Below are 16,099 nucleotides of genomic sequence, written 5' to 3' on the forward strand. Positions count from 1 at the left end.
GTTCTGATCTGAGGAGGAGGGATTAACCCTAGAAGAGCAAACACACCGTCGCCAGCTGATGCAGGAAGTTCTCACCCATTTCTAAACTGGGGGCCCAGAATTTACATTTCTCTTTCAGTTATCAAAAAGAGGGTTTTTCCCCCCAAATAAATGATTCCATTTTGGGTAAAACCTGATACGTGGCCCAGTGCAACTGAGAGAGTTTGGGAACAGTTTGGGGGTCTGAGTTTAAAGTCGGCCCCATCTCTGCAGACTTCTGTAAGGGCGGGGAATCACGTCTATAAATTCTAATTTATTGTACTTTCCCCAGTGCTTAGGTCAGTGTTCTGCACACAGTAAGCACTCAATAAATACCACTGAACGATTGATCGATCCCTGGTCCACGGAAGGAAACTGGCTCGACTCTCCTCGGGATTCCTTTGGGTCAAATCTCCGTATGTTCATTCATTCATTCAATAGTATTTATTGAGCGCTCACTATGTGCAGAGCACTGCACTAAGCGCTTGGAATGGACAAATCGGCAACAGATAGAGACGGTCCCTGCCCTTTGACGGCCTTACGGTCTAATCGGGGGAGACGGGCAGACGAGAACAACGGCAATAGAGTCAAGGGGAAGAACATCTCATAAAAACAATGGCAAATAAATAGAATCGTGTGTGATGTGAGTATTTTTTGAGCACCTACCAGGTGCTTAGTGAGTACGACGGACTTAGTAACCTGCTCTCTGCCGTCATGGAGTTAACAATGTAGCTGGGGAAATAGACTTTAACATAAACTGCAGCCAGGAAGACGAGGGAAAAGGGGATCGACACAGAAGTTAGTATTAAAGTGAGAGGGTGTGCAAGATCTGTGCTTCAGGAAGTAGAAAAATAATAATAATGGTGGCATCTGTGCGAAGCACTGTTCTGAGCGCCGGGGAGGATACAAGGTGATCAGGTTGTCTCACGCGGGGCTCACGGTCTTAATCCCCGTTTCCCAGATGAGGTAACTGAGGCCCAGAGAAATTAAGTGATTTGCCCAAAGCCCCACTTGGGACAACCTGATTACCCTGTATCTACCCCAGGGTTTAGAACAGTGTTTCCCACAGAGTAAGCGCTTAACGGATACCATTATTAATAGTATTGGTATTATTATTACATGTTCCCCGCCCATAAGATTACAGTCAAGATAAATTCCCTTCTTGACTGTAATCTTATGGGCAGGGAACATAAGATTACAGTCAAGAAGGGAACTTATCTCACTCTATCCTCCCTCCTTTCTGCACCAACTATGCCCTTGCGAAGCAGTTTGGTTATTCACTCCCACCCTACCCCGAGCACCTGTGTTCAAATCTTTACATTCGGTGGCTTTCCCTCCGTGTAATTATTTTCTTACTGTCCCTCCCCACTAGACTTTAAGCTTCTGAGGGCAGGGATCACGTCCACCAGCTCTGAGAAGCAGCGTGGCGTAGTGGAAAGAATCCGGGCTTGGGAGTCAGAGGTCGTGGGTTCTAATCCCGCCTCCGCCACTTATCAGCTGTGTGATTTGGGGCAAGTCACTTCATTTCTCTGAGCTTCAGTTCCCTCATCTGTAAATGGGGATTAAGAGGGCGAGCCCCAGGTGGGACAACCTGATTACCTTGTATCTAGAAGCAGCGTGGCTCAGCGGAAAGAGCCCGGGCTTGGGAGCCAGAGGTCCTGGGTTCGAATCCCGGCTCTGCCACTTGTCAGCTGACTGTGGGCAAGTCACTCAATTTCTCTGTGCCTCAGTTACCTCATCTGTAAAATGGGGATGAAGACTGTGAGCCTCACGTGGGACAACCTGATTACCCTGTATCTACCCCAGCGCTTAGAACAGTGCTCCGCACATAGTAAGCACTTACCACATACCAACATTATTATTATTAAAATGGGGATTAAGAGTGTGAGCCCCACGTGGGACAACCTGATTACCTTGTATCTCCCCCAGCGCTTAGAACAGTGCTTGGCACCCAATAAGCACTTAACAAATACCATTATTATTACTGTACTCTAACGAGTGCTTAGTACAGCGCTCTGCTAAAAGTAGGTTCTCAATAAATACCAGTGATTGACTGATCGCTTGCTTTCCTATTCGCTCTCATTCATTCATTCAATCTTACTCACTAAGTGCTCCTTAATGAGCACTGTATTAAGCACTTGGGAAAGTACAATAAAACAATAAAGAGTGACGATCCCTGTCCGCAACGAGCTAACAGTCTAGCGGGGGAGAGACAGCAATACAAATAAATAAAATGACAGATATAGACAAAAGCGTTGTGGTCTGGGGGGGGGGGGGAGCAAAGGGAGCAAGTCAGGGTGAGGCAGAAGGGCGTGGGAGATGAGGAAAAGGGGGGCTCAGTCTGAGAAGGCCTCTTGGAGGAGATGGGCCTGCCGTAAGACACACCCTCTTCTACCGTACGCCGGCTTCTACCGTCTTTTACTCCCTGGTCACCTCCTCACTGTGCCTCATTCCCGACTTTATTGCCTCCCACCTCCGGCTCATCCCCTTGCCTGGAACTCCCTGACTTTCCAATAGACCCGACCTCAGCTCTCCCCCCATTCAATGTCTTTCTCAAATCCCACTTCCCCCTGTAAAGCTTTTCCTGATTAACCTTTCTTCTCCCCGGGTTAAATCTTCCCTACTTTCATCTCGGCGCTTTGGCACTCAAAATCTCCCATTCCGCTTTTATTCATTTGGATTTACTTACTCAGCTATTGAAGCATTTCTATTTGTAAATCACTGACCTTCTCCGCGCTTCAGTTACCTTATATGTAAAATGGGAATTAAATACCTATTCTCTTTCCACCTTAGATCGTGACCCCATGTGGGTCAGGGACTGTATCTGTCCAAACACTCAGTACAGAGCTCGGCACATCAGGTGCTTAACAAGAATCATTGTCATCATTATTATTAGCGTTCCATTTTTATTCCACCCCCAATTTTAGGCCTCGAGCTACCTGTCGTTTAGCGTATGTGGCCTCTAGCCATTCCACACCCTCGGTCGGCAAGACGCGGGCCCCAGCTTGGCCCCAGGATCTGTGGGGGGAATCTGGGCCCTCACCCTGGTAGCGGGTTGACCTTGTGACCGCTTCCTTCCAGCATAACGGCAACGGCCATTAGAAGATTTTTTTTTTACTTTCATCAGCGGTCCCAGCCATCCTGCAGTCTTCCCCTGGAAACTCCAAGAATCTGGGAGGTTGTCTTCAAAAATCGCCCATATTTGGTCACACTGGGAGAGTCACCTGAGGTTTCTAGTTATAAAAAGGCCGCTTTGATGTTGACTAGGAATTCTTTGCCTGTTACTTCAATCTCCCCGAGTTTCGCTTGGCTTCCCGGGCCCCAAATGGGGTTCATGAGACGGGAACTATCTTCCTATCTCCCGTGGATATTGCGAAGATCACATAAGATCCTCGAGATGAAAGTCCTCTGGAAAAACAAGGGATTAGTTAAGGAGGTCATGAAACTGGCACAGATTTGGAAGGTTTGAACAAGTGATCGTCTGTCTGTAAAACCGGCCCCTGCAAACCTTTGATTGGAAAGTAAAAACTTTGCCACATCCTCTCGCTCTCTCTTTCTCTGTACCTGTCCTAGGTTTTAGGAGACGGAACTATTAATGCTGAAACCCTAACCAACAGTGCCGATGCGGTTGAGGAGACCGATTAGGTCGTCAAGATGGCTTCCTGCTGGTGACGCTGAAGTGTTGGCCAAATACAGGGCCTGTCACTTTGGCCAGGGAACTGTGCTATAGAAACTACGGGCAAACATTCAAATGTCCTCTAAGATACTCTGATTCTGCCCAGAGAAAAATTAAGATCGGCTTGTCGTTCTCACTAATTTCCCCGTTGCAATTGGCTAAATAATGATTTGTTGAAATCACCCTCAAGTAATGCGATCGCTAAAACGAGGAGCTGAGTGGCATTTTTTAAATTCGCTTAAAAGGCTCTGTAAACCGTGCCTTAAAATTAAATTTTCAGATATTATAGCACTACATTCTTCTTTATCCAGTTACATAAATGTATTATTAACCTGCTGTCTATTGAATATCTTTTCACCAGAATATGAATATATGTAGCTAGGGTAGAGTATATATAATGCAACAGAGAAACATCCCAGGAAAATATGAGCCTGCAGAATAACAAGTAGAAACGAATGATTTGGAAACAAAGACGACATTAGGTAGCTATTAACAAGACTCCATATTTACAGATAAAAGGCTTTGATTTTCCCCGTTCAAAAATTAACATTGATCACTCAGAGGTAAGAAATTAAATCATGAATGGATCGCATTTATACTGGCATTAAAAGGCTGCAGAATTTAGAACGGTTTATTCACCGACACCAGGTTACAAACACCTAAGCTAACTGAGGGAAAATGGGACCGATTCAGCTGGCCGTTAAAAGAACTGTTTGGGCCCAGAAGAGAGCCCTGTAGACTTTAAAGCATAAATAATCTGGCAAAGTTTCCAAATATAAAACTGGTAAAGAGTAAAGACACAGATACAAATGATAGAACACCATATAGATAAGTATCGAATCAAATTTCTAATCTGACTGCCCGACACTTAAATAAAGAAATATATCCATGAGGGTCAATATTCCTGAAGAAATGACCAGGAAGGCAGAGGTACGACGGCCTTCTGGAATGACAGCTTTGAATATCTATCGCTGAAGAGATGGAAACTTACATGTGGTATTTAAAAAGCTCTAAATTTGAAATGTCTTGGGAAAACACACACAGACCAACATGTGAGCATGAAATAAACGGCCTACGTGAAACGGAAAGGTTTATACATGAAATTCAAGGGAGGAAAAGATGGAACGCAATTTATACCAGTAAGGCCTCCTTTTTAAGGACTCCTCAAAGCATTTTATTAGATTACGATGCCTTTATGTCAGAGAAGTTTATTCCCCTCTTGAGAGAAACACTTATCTGAGGACAAGGGAATACAGTTTCTTTTTGGTTAGGCAGAGAATCTTATATCATACAGGCCTACCCGGTAATGAATACGTAAATAAAAACACCTTTTTCGTAATAATTTACTCCAGACTCTCTAAGTGATCCACCTGGTGACAGGTTAAAAAAACCATACTGGGATACGATTAACCGTGTTGAAGATTTCTACGTGCCACATCCAGTGATTTGGCACTTTCCAGGACTCGACCTCCCCCAATCCAGCTCTGGCTACTGAAAAGGAAAAGCAAGGAAAATACATTTCTACAGGTGATGATAGAAGTACCCTTTAATTCTGGGTTACCCTAAGAATTTGGGTCTTTGAAATTCTCACCAGTGAACTCCGTGTGGCCCGCGAACTCCGTTTTGCTTTCGGGGCAGGGCAACAGAAATATTGAGAAAAAGCCAAGCCGGCATCAGAATGGTTCACAGCTTTAGTATTTGGTCTAAAACAGGACGCTTCGGTGTCTAGTTAGGTCCCGAGTTTCTAGTTAGGACCGAGATTATGAGAACTTTGCTTAAACCACCTAGGATGATAGAGTAAACAACCCCAAGGTGAGATCCAGCTTTCAACAAAAAAAAGATGGCCACTTTAGTAAGAGAGGATATTTTCCTCCATGAACCAAACACGGAGGACAAAAAGTCTTCAGCGTATCGATAAAGAAGATGGTTTATCCAAAGAATATTGATATGCGTCACACAGAAAAATGCACACTTTTACCCTGTTGTTGCTGTTGGGTTATTTTCATGCTAAATACCTCACATTGATCCACAGGAGCCCCCACCCCCTTCACGTAACGGTCTAAAGCCTTTGATCCTTATGCCCGAAGGGAACCGCTGATGACTACCAAGTAACCTATGCCTCTGAGGAGTAGAAATTCGCCCCTAGGATCATTCAGCATTCTCAGAAAGATGATTTGTTGAGTATCTAGTCAGGACTAAGATTATAAGAATGTCGCTATCCCACGAACGTGAATTCTTGGGCTAAGCTTCAAAAATAAGTTATTTTATTTTGGAGGGCCTTTTTTTTTCTCGGATCAACTTGGCGGCACACTAAATGGCATCATGCGCCTTACCCAAAGTCATGCCTTTCCTTCTTTGGGCAAACCCAGTCCTGGCCTCCACCAGGCCCCACACCGTCCCGAGGCGAGCGTTTAAAAGAATTTGGGAAAAAATGAAATGCGACTTCTCCAAGTCTCAGTGCCCCCCCACCCCCAGTTGATTTGACTCTATCCCTCCATGACTTCGACGGGCCCGATCTGAGCTCCGCCGCAATCTCTGTGAACTCTGCAGGACACGGGCCGATTCCCGCAGGGCAGTCGCATGCCTCCGTAACCTCCCGCGGGCAGGCCGAAAGCAAAAAACGGGGGGGGGATCCGGGAGAGTCGACACGTCTGCATTGCGAGGTGACTGCACCGAGAATTCTTATGGACACAGAGCACTTGCGCAGGGGTCTGCAGTGACCGATCTATCACGCGCCCTCGGCACAGAAGCTAACGGAGAAAGAGCTCACCCGACACAAGCTGCTGCCCGGCCAATCCGACCGGGACCATCCCCAGGTTATTCATGGCCGTGGCCCAGGCTGTTGGATCGGTGACGGACATCTGCAGCTGGGTCGTGTCTAACGCTATACTTCCCAAACCGTCGGCTGCTGGAGGAAACAGACAGGCAGATTACAAGTTGAGGTCAACGGGCCTGGATCCCGGTTTTATAGGAAATGACACTTCCTGAGACGCGAGGAGCTTCATTTAGTGTATTCCCCAACCACAGAATAAAGCCCTGTAAGCTAGGGCAGTGTCTTCTCAAGATATAAACACGAAGCGTCTCTGAATGCACTCTGCGAGGGGGTTTAACAACGTGTAGTTTATATTACCCGCAGTAAGCCGTTACGTAGCCAACTCCGTAAAACAGACAAAGAATCGCTCTGTCCTCCCAGTGAAATGATGAGAGCTGTTACAGAGTGGCAGAGGAGAGAGTCATATTTTTCACGCAGGTCAAACCGAGGCAAGGTTTTCAAATATATATCGTCCAGTGGCCGAAACGTGCTGTAAAGGAGGATCCTCCTAAGTCATCGAAAGTGATTCTCAAATATCCAACCCTGATTTCACTCTGCCCTCAGATAAAAAAAAAATCCCCCATTCGCCTTCCCTTATGAGCGGCCTCTACACTTGGGTCTGACAACCCTGAAGGACTTGGATTTTCACCTCACCCCTCAGAACGTATCAACAGACCCATTTGTAATCTATTTTAGCATCTGTCTCCCTCCTAATGTGAAGCTCCTTATATGGGCGGAGATGATGTCGCCCAACTCTATCGCCTTGTACTCTCGCAAGTGCGTAGTACAGCGCTCTGCACGGAGTGAGCACTCAATAAATACCATTCACTGACTGATGGATTATTTCTCTCGGCTCTTAAATAACTGTTAGCGACCACGAACCGATTTAACCGTCTATCTGTCTCGTTCTCCTACCGGGCTGTAAGATTGTTCAGCGGCAAAGGAGTCCATCTCGTCTTCAACGTGCAGCTCGACTGCTAGTGATTCAGGGGGTGCCGTGACTGCTCTAAAAATATCGGTCGGCTTGCGTTTGCGTCGGCCCTGACCGCGCTTAGTAATCCTCCTCCCTCACCTCCATCATCCGGGTCCCTTTCTGCAGCTCCTCCTACCACCGCGGTAAGGGAACAAAGCATCTGCCTGGCCGCGTGCCTGCATGCAAGCGATATTCCCACACCGGCAAAAATGCCCACGGAAAGCAAATCGAAAGGGAATTAGACGTAAAAAAACGACAAATGTAGCTCAGGTCCCCGGTATGAATTTCAGGAAGTCTGATTCCTTTTTGGTAGGGCTTGCTTTCAGGACCACGCCATCATTTCCCATCGAGGACCCCAAAATAGCTGTGACAAAATCCCTGGCCGCCTCGGTGAATATTTACCTGCAGCCATCATCTGGGTGACTATCTTGTGTTCCCGTTTGGTGCTTTCAACGATGTCCTGGTCTAGTGTTTTATCGCGAACATCATGAGGTTGAAAGACCCCTCTGTGATGGACGGCAGCGTCTTCGAGCAGCTCCTCCAGCTCCGTCAAGCGGGAATTATAAGACCTATGAGAGATAATAAATAATCGCAGTACGTCTTAAGCGCTTATGCGCCAAGCACCGGGGCAGATACAAGATAATTAGGCCGGACGCAACCCCCGCCCCACCCGGAGCTCAGGAGGACAGCTATTGAATCCCTATTGTACACACGAAGAAATTACGCACGGAGTGACTGGCAAGTGGCAGAGCCAGGATTAGAACCCAGGTCCTCTGACTCCCAGTCCGGAAGAAATTACATGATAAAGACAAGAATTATCCATCATCTTCAATTGAGAAAGTACAAGGGAACTCCTGGGTTTGGGCTCTTGAATCCTTCCCCGTCGTCCATCCTCGCGGCAAAGTACCGGCTGGGCCAGAGCGGGGCAGGAGATTTGACATCAGCCGGGCCTCAAGAACCGAAGGCCTGCGGGACGTAGGAGAAGCCCAGGTCACGGCGACTCCTGGACCCGCAGATCTGAGGTCACGAGGACTGGCTACAGGACAAGACGTTGTGAAAACCTAAGGATGTTCAGTGCTTAGATGACGTCGTCCGTAGGCCTCACGCACCTTCGCCGTTGGACACGTCAACGAGTAAGGCCGCTGACGTTACGGGGGCAAGAATCGGTGCAAGAACACGGTCCACTTGATGCCACTTATGGCAGCAAGGATGGCCAGAAGGAATATTGATCCACGATTCCGACCCGGGGACCCGGTGTTGTGAACGGATTTGCCCGGACTGCCAAATCTGCAGGAGAGAATTCACCGTCTATCTTGATTCACCGAGCTGAAAGCCTCTGTGACACTGCAAAGGATCGCGCCCCGTTCCCCGTGCTGTGATTTCCCTTGCTCCTGCAGTCTCGAAGATCCCGTCAGTCCTAAGGCACCCAGCCCGAAAGGGACACCACGGTCTTCACGGAGCATTTTCTTCAGCCAGTTGGTCGGTCATTCGGTCTAACACTTCTCTACGCGCAGCGGTAACTGGAGGGATGGCTCTTAATGGTTATCACGTGGGGCCCAATTGCCGTGCCTTGCCGTTTCGGTTGTTTGGCCACCGACGCCGCAATCCCCGGAAGGCCCTCAAGCCCACAGACCATCCCCTCCCCAACAACACCCCCAGAGAGGACCTTCCACAAACTCTGTGCATTTGTTATTGGCTTCCCTGCCAGAGACACCGCTTCAATACGCCCTCGTACTAATAATAATGATGATGATTATTATTGTATTTGAGAAATTCCCCTCTCAGGGTGGCACCCGGAGAGTTTCCAGCCCTCTACCAGTCCCGACTACGGTCGGGAGAGGCAAGCAGAGGCCTGCCCGCTCCATTCCTAGCTTGGCCAGCGGCTGGCGGGCGGAAGGCCATCCGCCGCACGTCAAAACTCACCCGTGCCGGGCAGCGGCGGCACGGGAGAGAGTCGAGGGCGGAGATTCAAGTTTGTTGCGCGGAAGGAGGCGATGGTAAACCACTTCCATATTTTTACCAAGCAAACTCGACGGATCCACTACCGGAACGGTCGCGGACGGAGGCGGGGCGTTCTGGGAGAGACGAGTCCATGGCGTCGCGACGGGTAGGAGACGACTCGACGGCATGAGCCAAATGTGTTAGACGCTTACGGGGCTTACAGCCTCGGGGTGGTGAATCCCCATTTTACAGATAAGGAAACTGAGGCACAGAAAAGTGACTTGCCCAAGGTCCCACAGCAGACAAGTGGCAGAGGGGGGATCGGAATCCAGGTGTTTCCCTCTAGGTGATTTTCACCATCCTCAAGTGTGAGGAACAATCCCTCTCCCACCCCCGTCCAGCAAGGGCACGGTCACAACTCTACAACATTGGAAAGCTGCATTCACTCAGGACCAGGGACCTGAAGAAACAACCTCCGAAGACTCGGGATGGTCCTAAACTCCCCCGTACCCTCCCATCTGCTCTCCTCGCCGCTCTCCATTACCCACCCCCATCGACGCACCCTCAATTGCCATCCTCAGATCGCGTCCTGGCAGCCCGGTCTCACGCGTGCCCTGGGGACGCCAGTTCCCAGCGACTGAATACGTGAGGATGTTCCCGACGACGCCCGGCCCGACCCCTTTCTCTCACCCCCCGACTCCACGGATCTCCCGCTCCGCTCCATTACCCCCACACAATCACTTGGGCACCCACTGAATCTCATCAGCACCAGCCGTGCCGGCATTTCTCACATCGGCAATTCTAGAATGCCACTCTGCGACCGATCTGGGGGATTTATTGAGCGCTTAATGGGTGCACATCACTGCACTGAGGACTTGGGTAAGTACGACGTATTGTAATAGAGTTAGCAGACGGGATTCCTACCCCGAAGGAGCATCCGGTCCACAGAGGGAGAGGACTTCCTGAAGGCCCATCTCCCCCAAGAGACCTTCCCAGACTAAATCCCACTTTTCCTCATCTCCCACTCCCTTCCGTTTCACCCTGACTCACTCCCTTCGCTCTTCGCCCCTCTCCCTGCCCCCCCGGCACTTATTCATTCATTCGGTGGTATTTATCGAGCGCTTACTACGTGCAGAGCACTGTACTGAGCGCTCGGAGCGTACAGATGTGCACATATCTGTAACTGAATTTATTTATATTGATGTCTGAATATCTTGTATTGACGTCTGTCTCCCCCACTCTAGACTGTGAGCTCGTTGCGGGCAGGGATCGTCCCTCTTTATTGCTGCATCGTACTTTCCCAAGCGCTTAGTACGGGGTCCCGCACACAGCAGGCGCTCAATAAATATGACTGAATGCATGAATGACTTCTGTAAGGTATTTCTTAAGCACTTTACTACGCGATAGGCACTGGGGTAGATACAAACTAAGCAAGTTGGACACAGTCTCTGTCTCACATGGGACTCAGAGTCTGAATCCCCATTCCTTCATGAGGCGATTGAGAAGTGAAATAATACTGTTGGTATTTGTTAAGCGCTTACTACGTGCCGAGCACCGTTCTAAGCGCTGGGGGAGATACAGGGTAATCAGGGTGTCCTACGTGAGGCTCACAGTTGATCCCCATTTTACAGATGAGGTCACTGAGGCACAGAGAAGTGAAGTGACTCGCCCACATTCACAGAGCTGACAGGCGGCGGAGCCGGGAGTCGAACTCATGACCTCTGACTCCGAAGCCCAGGCTCTTTCCACCGAGCCACGCGACAGAGCTGGCAGACACATTCCCCGCCCGCAACGAGCTTAGAGTCCAGAGGGAAAAGCTTCCTATCGCGCGTTATCCGACGTAATATCTGAAATTTTCTCTCTCGTTCAAACACCAGTGACATTTCTGTTGCTCTTTGATATTCACAGTGTCGCTCCGTGCCCCCTTTTCGTTTACGGAAGGATTCATAATTAGTGATTACTGCATAACCTCCCTCCTCCTAGGATATTTCTGGGTTCTGCTCCACCCCCCGCCCACAGGCATTCCCCTCCATTTTCAAACTCGGCCGACGTATCGCCTCCAGTTGGAAAGTAATTAGAAACGGGGTCTTTTGGATCGCCAGCCCCGTCGAGGGACCCAGCGGGAAGAACACCACGCTGAGAACTGGCAGATGTGAATTTGTGTCCCTGAAGCCGCCGAACCTGGGCAAAGACCACGTTTGCATTTTACACGTCCCACCCCTTCCTCCCTTCTCTTTGTTATACCACGTGTCCCGGCAGGACGAACACCGGCAAAGAATAATGATAATAATGATAATGTTGGTATTTGCTAAGCGCTTACTACGTGCAGAGCACTGTTCAAAGCGCTGCAATCAGGTTGTCCCACGTGAGGCTCACAGTCTTCAGCCCCATTTTCCAGATGAGGGAACTGAGGCCCGGGGAAGTGAAGTGACTTGCCCACAGTCCCCCAGCTGACAAGTGGCAGAGCCGGAATTCGAACCCGTGACCTCTGACTCCCAAGCCCGGGCTCGTTCCACCGAGCCACGCTGCTTCTCTAGAAGAGAAATGACCGCTGCGATAATAATAATAATAATAATGTTGGTATTTGGTAAGCGCTTACTCGGCGCGGAGCACTGTTCTAAGCACTGGGGGGAGATACAAGGTTATTAGTTTGTCCCACTTGGGGCTCACAGTCTTGATTCCCCATTTCACCGATGAGGTACCTGAGGCGCCGAGGTGTGAAGTGACTTGCCCAAGGTCACACAGCTGAACAAGTGACGGGGTGGGATCAGAACCCACCACCTCTGACTCCTCAGCCCGGGCTCTTTCCACTGAGCCGCAGATGGCACTCCGCAGACGACTGGAATTAAAATCGACTCCTCCGCGCGGGACTGCGGATCATCTACAGTTCCCTGTGATAGACGCCATCATCTTTTCGGCCCCTATACAACGTCCTCAAGAGACAGCAGGCTCGGGCTAAACCTTTTTTGTTTTCTGGTATTTTTTAAGCGCTTACTATGTGTCAGGCACTGAATTTTGCGCCGGGGTAATAATAATAATGATGGTGTTTTTTTAAGCGCTTACTACGTGCCGAGCACTGTTCTAAGCGCTGGGGGAGATACAGGGTAACCGGGTCGTCCCACGTGAGGCTCACAGTTAATCCCCATTTTCCAGATGAGGTCGCTGAGGCCCAGAGAAGTAAAGTGACTTGCCCACGGTCCCGCAGCTGGGGTAGATACACGCTAGTCAGGTTGACCCGATCCGTACCCCACGTGGACCTCGCGGTCTTCATCTCCATTTTCCAGGTACAACCGAGGCACCGGAAGGTGAAGTGACCTGCCCAAGGGCACGCAGCAGACAAGAGGCAGAACCGGGACTGGAACCCAGGTCCTTCTGACCGAATACACTTCACAACAACCGTCTTTTGTAGAAGTCGAGTCCTCTGGACCGTAAAATCATCTGGGGAAGGGAACGGAGAGGCGTTACACTCTCTCGAACATTTAGACCGCAGTTAGTGGCCGGTAGGTACCATCGATTCATTGATTTGAGAAAGAGAGTAAAAAAAGGGAATCATCTGGGGGATTTCTGAAAATCCCCCGAACCGTGAATGGGCCACACACACGAGGAAAGGCCGGCGGGTTCTGTAGCTGAATAAGAGAGGCCGGACGGGTGGGATCTTCAGAGAACTGCTGTCTCAGTTTCTTCCAGGTACACGTTAAAATAAAAATAAAATGAATTGTGGTATTTGTTAAGCGCTTACTATGTGCAAAGCACCGTTCTAAGCACTGGGGGTTACAAGGCGATCACGTCGTCCCACGGGGGGCTCACGGTTTTCATCCCCATTTGGCAGATGAGGGAACTGGGGCACAGAGAAGTGACTTGCCCGAGGTCACGCAGCTGACTAGCGGCGGAGCGGGGCTTCGAACCCGTGACCTCTGACTCCCGAGCCCGCGCTCTTTCCACTGAGCCACGCTGCGTTATTCACCTGTTTATGGATTGTCCTAGGAGAGTGCATCTTTCCTGGAACTTGAGAGATGGATAGAGAAGCAGCGTGGCTCAGTGGAAAGAGGCCGGGCTCGGGAGTCAGAGGTCCCGGGTCCGAACCCCGGCTCCGCCGCTTGTCAGCTGGGTGACTGGGGGCAAGTCACTTCACTTCTCTGGGCCTCAGTGACCTCATCTGGAAAGTGGGGATGAAGCCTGGGAGCCCCACGGGGGTCAACCTGACCACCCTGGATCTCCCCCAGCGCTTAGAACAGTGCTCGGCACATAGTAAGCGCTTAACAAATACCACAGTCATTATAATTATATGAAATTAGAAGAGAAAAGAAGATCATTTAAAGGGTCGGATGAGTGCAAGAACGATAAGTTTCACGACCAGGGTTGCGTGTGGATACTTCTATAAGATGATGATAAAAAGTAGTGGATTTAGGACATGGAAAATGGGTTTTAACGGCTGCGTTACGTTGCCCGCCGATCATTCCACCAGATTCATGTCCTCTGAATGAAGGGTCTCTCTGCGACTACGGGATCTTGTCATTCGGCTCAGTGGAAAGAGCCCGGGCTCGGGAGTCAGAGGTCATGGGTTCGAATCCCGGCTCTGCCACTCGTCAGCTGGGTGACTGTGGGCGAGTCCCTTCACTTCTCTGGGCCTCAGTGACCTCATCTGTCAAATGGGGATGAGGACCGTGAGCCTCACGTGGGTGACCCCGTACCCCCCCCAGCGCTTAGAACAGTGCTCTGCACATAGTAAGCGTTTAACGAATACCAACATTATTATTCCGGATACCACGAGCTTCGTTTTCCTCACTCAAGTAGGCATTACAGTGCTTCGCACACGGTCAGCACGCAATAAATACGACCGAATGAGTGAGCGGCTGTAAACAAGATGACGGGACAGATGGGGCGTGTCAGTGGTGTAGGAAACACCACCTGCCATTTTTTCTTAGGAGGTGGAAGGTCATTTTTTATGGCGTTTGGTGTTTACTATGTGCCAAGCCCTGTTCTAAGAGCTGGGGTGGATAGAAAGTAATCAGGTTGGACGCAGTCCCTGGCCCACATGGGGCTCACAGCCTTTAGCCCCATTTTACAGATGAGGTAACTGAGGCACAGAGAAATGAAGTGACTCGCCCAGGGTGACAAGCGGCAGAGCGGGGATCAGAACCCAGATCCTTCTGACTCCCAGCCCTCTGGTTTAACCCCTCGGTCACGCTCCTTCTTGGGAGACTTCCCCGTGGGACCGGTTCCTTTTCAAGACATTTTCCAAAGTTGCCAGGCTTCAACGGCGAAAATTATTACTCGTTTTACGTTTAGAAATCAACTAAGGCAAGATGGAGCCTCCCTATGGAGCTCACCGGTTTCCAAGATGATGGAGTCTACGTCACGTCGCCCCGGGTTCTCTATGTCAGGAACCTGAGCTGATGAAACTGTGAGAGCGGATGAGCCCACCTTAGGGAACCACTTTGGCAGAATCTCCATCGGTCAAAATAAATCTCCCCCAAATAAATAGGAATATATAAATTCCTACCCACATCCGCCTTCAGCAGATCAAAACAGCATCTTTTCTTTCCGTCTGATGAAAGGCATATTGGTAAACGAGTTAAAAGAGCACGGCACAGTGGATGGAACAGGGGCTTGGGAGTCAGGAGGTCGCGGGTTCTAATCCCGGCCCTCCCCCCTTGTCTGCTGACTGACTTTGGGCAAGTCATTTAACTTCTCTGTGCCTCAGTTAACCTCATCTGTAAAACGGGGATGGAGATCGTGAGCCGCACGCGTCCGACCCCATTAGCTTGTGTCCCCCGCGGGGCCGAGTACCGCAAGCGCTTACTAATAATTACTATTATAATCATTATATCATTATTATCATTATTATAATTTATTTTGTTCTGCTGAAAGATAAATTATTCAGGCATGGATTTCTGACCACACGGTTGCCTGCGGGTGTGGGTCTTCTGCCTGGCTCCGGGAATGCTGGAGTCCCTGGGCTTCTTCCCTCACCTTATTTCCAAGCCACTTCCCACTCTCCTGCAAATGCTGCCTTTATACGGAATACGAGAGAGATTCCGTAGAAGCGCAGTAAAGAAGAATAACCCCGAATGGCGCCAGATCGCGTCATAACGTCTGAAATTTGGTGTTTCGCTTCTTCACCAATCAGGGCGCTGCTGAATAATACGCGGCCCAGGTGGCGTATTTCATTTTTTGAGCTACTCCTCTGAATTTCCTTAAGTAGGAAGAAACTAAATATTTACCTCAGCAAATAACCATCCAGCCTTTAGTGCTAAAGACGTAAAAGGAGAAAGACTGAATCGCTTCTGCCGCCTCAATTAGGTAGGAAACATCAGCCCGTGATTAGTGGGGTGCACGAGGTGTTTAGATTTTCCTCGAACAAGCTGTCAAGAAGATAAAGCGCAGACAGACACGCACACCCGCACGTACGCACCAATGAATGGTTTTCAGCGTGGAAGCAGATTGTACTCGCTACACACATTTTTTCGCAGGCAATTATCTAAATGAATATGGAACCTGGAAATATATCATGCATCAATTATCACAGGCAATGAAAGCCACAAGACAAAAAAAATTTCACACAACAGAAAATCAATTCGATGACACGGGAAATGACTAACCTAAAATCCTACCCCTTAGCTAACCATAACACCGTGGGAACCTGCATTACGGCCCGATGGGGCATCTGAATCTCACC

General features: G+C 49.4%; 1 protein-coding gene across 6 annotated transcripts in view; it reads right to left on the reverse strand.

Moving 5' to 3' along the window:
• Positions 1-16,099, reverse strand: part of ENOX1 (ecto-NOX disulfide-thiol exchanger 1) — a 420,263-nt gene that overhangs the window by 172,182 nt on the left and 231,982 nt on the right. For 5 of the 6 annotated variants that reach the window (XM_039914913.1, XM_029048127.2, XM_029048128.2 and 2 more), the window contains exons 3-4: positions 7,882-8,048; positions 6,465-6,602 (exon numbers count right to left, since the gene is read on the reverse strand). In XM_039914913.1, the coding sequence (XP_039770847.1) occupies positions 6,465-6,602; positions 7,882-7,894 (151 nt within the window). In that variant the 5' untranslated portion in view covers positions 7,895-8,048. The remainder of the gene's footprint in view (positions 1-6,464; positions 6,603-7,881; positions 8,049-16,099) is intronic. The other variant, XM_039914912.1, reaches the window with a different exon arrangement.

The sequence above is a fragment of the Ornithorhynchus anatinus genome, chromosome 20 (assembly GCF_004115215.2).
Source record: "Ornithorhynchus anatinus isolate Pmale09 chromosome 20, mOrnAna1.pri.v4, whole genome shotgun sequence".
NCBI classification, from domain to species: domain Eukaryota; kingdom Metazoa; phylum Chordata; class Mammalia; order Monotremata; family Ornithorhynchidae; genus Ornithorhynchus; species Ornithorhynchus anatinus.